Source organism: Arachis ipaensis, chromosome B03 (assembly GCF_000816755.2).
Source record: "Arachis ipaensis cultivar K30076 chromosome B03, Araip1.1, whole genome shotgun sequence".
In the NCBI taxonomy this organism is placed as follows: Eukaryota; Viridiplantae; Streptophyta; class Magnoliopsida; order Fabales; family Fabaceae; genus Arachis; species Arachis ipaensis.
This window is the reverse complement of record NC_029787.2, coordinates 125,772,159-125,780,426: the sequence shown is the minus strand read 5'-3', so window position 1 is coordinate 125,780,426 and position 8,268 is coordinate 125,772,159. Positions and strand designations below refer to the sequence as shown.

General features: G+C 34.0%; 1 protein-coding gene across 1 annotated transcript; it reads left to right on the top strand.

Moving 5' to 3' along the window:
• Positions 3,578–7,883, top strand: LOC107631441 (cyclin-D1-1; the record flags this gene model as incomplete). The annotated part of the gene is given in 6 exon segments (XM_016334886.2): positions 3,578–3,733; positions 3,896–3,982; positions 5,674–5,772; positions 5,855–6,056; positions 6,306–6,436; positions 6,552–7,883. Coding segments are annotated over 6 exon segments (924 nt in total), but the record flags the coding sequence as incomplete, so codon positions are not given.

Below are 8,268 nucleotides of genomic sequence, written 5' to 3'. Positions count from 1 at the left end.
CTTGCAGTGTGCAAATTAATTTTTAGACAAACAAAATATGAACTTGTATGTGATTGGATTTTATTTGGGCACTTGGCGCTTAGGAAACTACATGCAAAAGACAAACAAATACTATATACGAAAATGTTATGATGGCCCACACAAAGGGAACAAGGCTGAAAGCGAAATGGTAATCCAATTGCATTTTTGGGGTGATAAGTTGATAATAAAAAAGTATACAGAAATAACGTTTTTTTTTTTGAAACAATTTAAATAATAGATTAGAAAAAAAGTTAATTTTAATTTTAAAAATTAAATTTTAAATTAATTAAATATAATTTTTGTTTTAAATAGTTAATAAACCTAAAATATAGTCCATTATTCAAATTGTTCGCATCTCTTATTATCTAACTAGCAGGATTGTTAATAATAGATATTCAAAGGTCCCAAATTTAATTAATCATCACCAATATTTAATATCAAATATGGTTCACTAGCTAGTTTCCTAGCTAGCTTCATTTATCAATTCAGCGTGTTATATAAAACAAATTCAAGAATATTTTCGTACTAGCTAGCTAGCTAGTGTAACTCATGGACATTTTGAATTTTTAAATCATTTGTGCGTTTCATCCAATAACTCTAACTGTTAAAAATATTATCTATTATTTTATATATCAATGAAATTGATCAACCAACGTTCAGTTATCATTAATTATTATAATTATGCTAAATTTATCATGTCTCTTTAAAATATATATTAGCTAAACTCTTATTATAATTATGCTTAATATATAAAATAATATGGTTATGCATGATTATTAAGTAAAAACATTGTAAACTTAAGTAATTATTACATGTCATTAATGAATAATTTTTTTAACAGTTCACCATAGTTTTATTTGCGATTTGCCCTCTGTAATTTAATTTTGCGATGTGTTGTCTGTTGAAACATGTTTGATCATGCAATGTGTTAATTAGTAACTTGTCACTTATCATGGTTATTTGCACTTAATAATAAGCAATGTATAATAGCTTTATGCGCCCTTCAATAATTCAATCTCTTGACAATGAAAAAACAAATCATTTACGTTGAGACTGNGCCATTTTTAATGTCATAAATTGCGAAAATCGCTCTATGGCTTGTGACAAATTAGTAGGCAGTGAAATTTAAAATTGACTGAAACATTGAGCTCAGCTGATTTCTCTAAATCAGAATCGGATCATTTTTTATATACTAAAATCACAGCTCAGGAGGTTACAATCATCATAGTTTACGTGGATGATTTGGTCTTGACAAGCAATGATCTTGCTAAGATTGATTCAATCGAGCAGCTACTTGATCAAAAATTTAAAATTAAAGATTTGGGGAACTTGAAGTACTTTCTAGGCATGGAAGTGACCCGCTCATTAAAAGGGATCCATCTTTGTCAACGCAAGTATGTCTTAGACATCCTCAAAGACTTCGGCTTCTTAGAATGCAAGCCAGCTAGCACTTCAATGGATTACACTTCTGCATCAAAATTGTCAAGGGAAAGCGGCAATGCATTAGAGGATCAAGCCCCATACAGACAACTAGTTGGCAGGCTCTTGTACCTGACCAACACAAGGCCATATTTAGCTTATGCAATGGGAAGACTTAGTCAGTTTATTGATTGTCCCATAGATGTACACCTGCAAGATGCTCACAGGGTGCTGCGGTACTTAAAAGGATGTCCCTCAATTGGTCTGTTCTTCCTGCCTACCAATGATCTTAAACTCACAGGATTCTCGAATGCAGATTGAGCAATGTGTGCAGATTCCAGAAAATCCATCACTAGCCATTGCTTCTACATTGGAAAGCCACTCATTAGTTGGAAAAGCAAGAAACAGAACACTGTTGCGAGGTCGTCCTCAGAAACTGTGTACAGAGTTCTAGCCCTGGCAACATGCCAAACTCAATGGCTATCTTACATCATGAATGATTTGGGCATGCCACTGACAGAGCCCATCACACTTTTTTGCGACAATAGATCAGCCATCCACATAGCCACTAATCTTATCTTCCACGAGAGAACTAAGCACATCGAGGTTGATTGACACACTACTCGAAACCAACATCTCTCAGGTCTCACACACCTCATGCCGGTTTCTTCATCGAACCAGTTGGCTGACTTCCTTACCAAGGCCTTAGCCCCTGGTCCCTTCTCAAGCAACATTTTTAAACTAGGCCTTTTGGATATTCATAGTCCTAGTTTGAGGGAGGCTGTAACCTGATATAACAGACTTAGAATTAGTTAGTAAATTGCTGCTGTTAATATTAGTCAGTTAGAGTTGCCAGCTAGCAAAGTTAGTTGGTAGATTAAGTTAATTAGCTCTTCCGTAACTATATAAAGATAAGCATGTAATGCAAAAACAGATGATGAATGAAAACAACTTTCATCTTCGCCAAAATTCCTCTTTCTCATCTTCTCCAATTCTCTCCTTCTGCATATTCTAATAATTCTCCAAAATTCCAATTCACTAACAGCTTCTTCTTCGCTTGCACCTTCCTCCTCTGTTCATCTCTCTCTCTCACTCCCTTCTCTAACTTCTTCACCCTTCACCTTTGGACTTACTTGACAGAGATTGATGAGAGCCCAAATCTCTCCAACTACGAAATTTCACAATAATAAAATTTGTTAATTGTATAATATTGCAGACATAATATATGATACCCAGTCATTTTTATTTATTTTTGGATAATGTTATGTAACCAATAACTTTCTTAAACAATATGAACAACCACCAATCAAATCAAAATACATTACATATCCAAATTACCTACATAAATTTTAATATTAAAATAATCATCTGCATACCTAGTAAAATGAACATCCAATATATCAATTATTCACGTTGTTTAATATTTTCATTATTTACTTATATTTTTTTTGTTCATTTTCTTTTTAAATATAGTATGCGTGATGCTTTATTTTTCCTCGATAAAATTGATGTTCAATAGTGTTGTATTCCATTTCCGTTATTTCAATTCCAATGACCAACCGTGAATCCAAACAGTGAGAAAATGACTTGTCTCAAATTCCATCTAATCCAAACAATATCTTCATCTTCATCTTTCTATCAATACTGCTCAAATAGTTTCATTAGGGTGATTTATGGAAGCCCAATCATCTCATGCCACCACATCTCAGTTTGATATCTACTACTGTTACTGTCCCCACGCTTCTATTTATCAAATCAAATACGCACTTATTATATATACTTATTTGAAAAAAAATGTATAATTGATGAATTCATATTTTAAGTGAAACAGGCAGAGGCTGAAGCTTCAAAACAAACCAAACCAAACACAACAACACATACATCTCTTTCACCAACCCCGCTCCTCCACTCACTCATCACACTCTGTCTTTATTTCTCACACACTCCTTTTAAAGTCCATCACTCTCTCTCCGCCGACTCAACCATCCACATGGCCGCAGCAAACTGAATTAACTACACATACATGCCTCTTTCCACCTGCTCCGATTGCCACCATGACCTCCTCTGCTGCGAGGACTCCTCCGGAATCCTCTCCACACAACACTCGCCGGAATCACCCTCGTCATCGTCTTCTTCATCTTCTTCATTGTCGTCGTCGTGGACGGAGGAATCCATCGCGTGTTTCATGGAGCACGAACGCAACTTCGTCCCCGGATTGGAGTACCTCTCCAGGTTTCAGTCTCGCTCCCTCGACGCCAACGCAAGAGAACAATCCGTTGCATGGATCCTCAAGGTAGTTACAACTGAAAATCACTTCTCTCGTTCCGTTCCTTCCAAAATTGCCTCATTTTACATTAATGCCACTGCCGTAACTAACTACTGCGTTTCTCTAGTAACTTCTAGATCTTCGATTTTCCCTGCATCCATTACTTAATTATTATTACGTGTTTCGCAGGTTCACTCGTACTATGGCTTTCAGCCTCTGACGGCATACCTCTCCGTTAATTACTTGGATCGGTTTTTGGATTCTCGCCACCTGCCGGTCAGCACTCTCATCTCTCCGCACCTTTAATTTACGTTTCGTCAAATCAAATCATATTGTCACGTGCGTGGCAAGAAATTTTCTAACGCAGTAATTACACATACAACTTTTCAAATGCCAAAACTTCTTATTAATTGCATGGTGAAAACTCATGTACTCTCTTTTCATCTCAAGTTAATAATTAAAAGATATTAAACGATAAGGTGGAAACTCAAATGCAGTCGACATTACGTGAAGTTGATATCTGAGAGTGAATAAATGATTTAATTGATTTAGCTAATTTTTCATCTAACGGTTATCAGGTATCAACTTTTGATGAAGTCTATTTTACCTGAGTTTTTAACAAAATGATAATATAATTAAATTTATAAAATAATTTAATAATTTTTAATTATTAATTGTATATAAAATTAATTACTCTTGATTTTTAACTTTTTCTTGTGTTAAGTTTCTTGTGTTTTTCATTTCATTGTCTACCAAAATAAAAAGGAAAAAGTATTTCATTATAGCAACCCATGGTATGACTATCCGTGATAACATCGGCAAGAGTCAATAATATGTTGCTACTTGATTACTTAATTGCTTAACAAACTTTAGATTGGGCTACAGTAGTGTGCAAATACCTACTCCCTTTATTATCTTGTTTGTTACGTATTCATATTTAAGACCTAATTATTGTGTCTAGGACTCTAATTGGTTTTGGATCGTTTTCAGTTGAATCCAAAAGCAGCGCAGCTACTATAACATTAACTCGTCAATTATTGATTAAATAAAGCACTTGTTTATATTCGACAAATGATAAAATAGTCTTGAATTTTATAAATATATATATGTAAAAGTACCTTTTTCGCTATAATTGTGTACGAATAATATATATACTATTAGCAAGTCAATTCTTCACGTAAAAACAAATATCAAGTAGCTAGCTAATATTTTTAGTAAAAAATAAAATTGGTTAATTTTTAAAAACAAAAAAACATATTAATTACCTAATATTTATATATTAAATAATAATTTAATCGAAAAATTATGTTATGTATATATTAAAATTAGCCACTAAAATTAATTACTAATATAAAATATATATTAAAATATAAATATATATTAAAAATAATTAAATTATATCTATATTTATACATAAATATATTAGTGACTAATTTTAATAATAGATAAATGTTTGGTAATCAAAGAAAATCAGTAAAAAATAGCCAAAATTTGCCTTATTTAGCATTAAATAAGGCAAGTTTTGACTGTTTTTTTGTATACCTAGCATTACCCATTGGAAAAGTTTAGGGGGTCAACTTTATTAAATTCTGGTCATGTAACTAGCAAAGAAAAATGAGCTATTGGATGAAATCTCACACCATTAAAACCATCATTGATGACTATTTAATGGCTACAAATCACAAAAATTGCTCACCTAGCATTCCTCTTGCCCATTAATATACTACTGGCATTTTTTATTTGTAAAAGTATACTGTTGTAGATTTTTGGATACTCATGGAAAATGACAGGTCGGGCAAGCTTCTAGTATATACTCTCTAACCTGGCACGTGCATGGCTGATGTGTGAATACTATTTAAGACATATAGAAGCTATGAAATAATGGTTTATTATACAGTGATCATGAATGAAGATAATGATAATTACTTAATTATTAGCATTTCGGTTATGTTGACACTTGATTACAGCAAACAAGTGGGTGGACTCTTCAGCTTCTATCAGTTGCTTGTTTGTCTTTAGCGGCAAAGATGGAGGAACCTCTTGTTCCCTCTCTCTTGGACCTTCAGGTATATGAGGAATCCTTTCAAAGTTCAAATAGATAATTAATAAGAAACTATGTTGATTTGGCATGTGTAATTATTTAAACAGGTGGAAGGAGCCAAATACGTATTTGAGCCGCGAACCATACGTAGGATGGAGCTACTTGTTCTTAGTGTGTTGGATTGGAGGCTGAGATCAGTTACCCCACTTAGCTTCCTTGGTTTCTTTGCGTGCAAAGTTGATTCAGCTGGAACTTTTACTCCCTTCCTCATTTCTCGAGCTACGGAAATCATCTTGTCTAATATCCAAGGTAGGTCATGAAATTAAAATGCATATATTTTCAAAGAGCCCTTCCTTCAATTTGTTGGACATTATGGTAGTTAACTGTTGTTGAGGTAGCTGGACGTCATAGACAATAAATGAATCACACCGTTGAAACTTGACATAATCAAATACTAGTGGAAAGTAATGAAATTAAAGCATGCATTGTTAGTTGCTCAATGTGATTATTAATAATTATTTTTTGTTATAAACTTATAATTTAATTTTTGGTGGACAGAGGCTAGCTTTCTTGCATACAGGCCATCATGTATTGCTGCCGCAGCAATACTCTGTGCAGCTAATGAAATTCCTAATTGCTCTCTTGTTAAGCCTGAGAATGCTGAATCATGGTGCCAGGGACTAAGAAAAGTAAGCATGTACTATGCTAAATAATTAATAGATATAGATATACAAGTTATCAATATTATTATAGATATCAGATCAGGTTCCAAATAAGATATATATATGCATGTGGTCGTTGCAGGAAAAAATTATAGGGTGCTACCAGTTGATGCAAGAACTTATTGTGATTCACAGTAATCGGAGAATAAATCCCCCTAAGTATTTGCCACAGATGCGAGTAACAACTAGGACCCGAATGAGGTCGAGTACTACTACTGTTGCATCATCATTCCCCTCGCCCTCTTCTTCATTATCCTTGTCTTACAATAAAAGGAGAAAATTAAATGACTGTTTGTGGGTGAATGAAGATGAAAAGGGGAACTCCGTGTGAAAATGAGGGGGTGGGGGAAGAATAAATAATGAGGGAGGGAGAAACAAAAAAGAAAAGGAAGGAAATAAGGTGGTGGTCCATGCTGTCTATGTAGAAACCTCAAAATTTTTTACAAGGTTTTTTTTTTGTGATTAAAAATTGACTCATGAGTGATGGTGTAGATTACTATAAAGTGTATATTGTATATGTATGATGTGAGTTTGATGGGTTTGGAGCTTGGAGAATTTATAATTTATAATAATTATTATTTCAAGTTGGTTGGCATTGCCATTCATTAATGGCTTTGCAGATTCCCTTGGGGAAGGGAAGATTTTGTAACATAAATAGAATTTGCTCTGAGTGAGAATTGAGAAAGGGAAATGCTGTGAACGTAACTAGCTACTGAGTACTGATAGATTCATTTATGGCTTGGTCTTGCAATGCAAGTGTGGATGCATGGAAAGAAAGAAAGAGGGGGTTGGAGATTGGACGAATATTCAAAGGTTGCATTGATTATTGGTGAAATAGATGAAGATAGTGGAGCCAGGTACGTAAAGTTACATAAATATATAACTTAAGGGATTGAATTTGAAGCTTTGAAGGTTGGGGGGTAGCTGTTCATCATTATTCATGTCATCATATTAGTCAAGCTTCTCATCTTTGCCAACATGCATCATTGTTTCTTCTACAGTCAACACTACTCAGCAACAGTTTGGAGTTGGCTACATTTTGTGGACTTTACTGTGGCACGTGTGCAGATGGTGCTGTTTTCACGTGCCAATTACGTGTGTGTGAGTGTGATATATTTTTATTAATTTTTTTTTTTACATTTTTTCTTTATTTCTTCTTTGGCCTCGGGGTATGGCCTAACTATACAGGACTCCATTGGCTGGTGTCCACGCGTGTGATGGGAAATACGTGTTTATAGGTTTAAACTTTGGATTTCTTTTATTTGTTTGAGAGAGAGAGAGGGATCATGAGAGAACCCTCTTTTTCATAGTGGCCTAAATTTGGCTTATAAAAATGAGAGAAAAAGGTCTTTGGGGCCTTTTATTTGTGTGTGCTTTGTATTGAATTCATTAATAAATGACTTTATTAATTTCATATTTTGGTCATATGTCCTCTTAATCTTAAAGTCTTATCATGTGATTTTATGTGCTGCTCTCTCTGACCCCTAAATAATTCAAAACTGAACATAATGTAATATATATCCATGCAAATCCTAACTTACACCCTGAATTATTAGACTTGTGACCTTATTAGTCCACTCAAAAATGTATTGTATATTTGTGTATATATTCATCTGGTTGTTCCTTTCAAAGCTCTCATGTGATTCATTTTGTAGTTTTGCCTTTGTTCTTATTACTCAAATGAATGAATGGGGAAAACAAAAGAAAAGAAAATTGCATGTAAGATTGTGCTGTGTGGAATCTAGTGAAGAGTAGGGGGTGCAATGCTTGGTCCCTCAAGTCATAAAAGATTACCAATC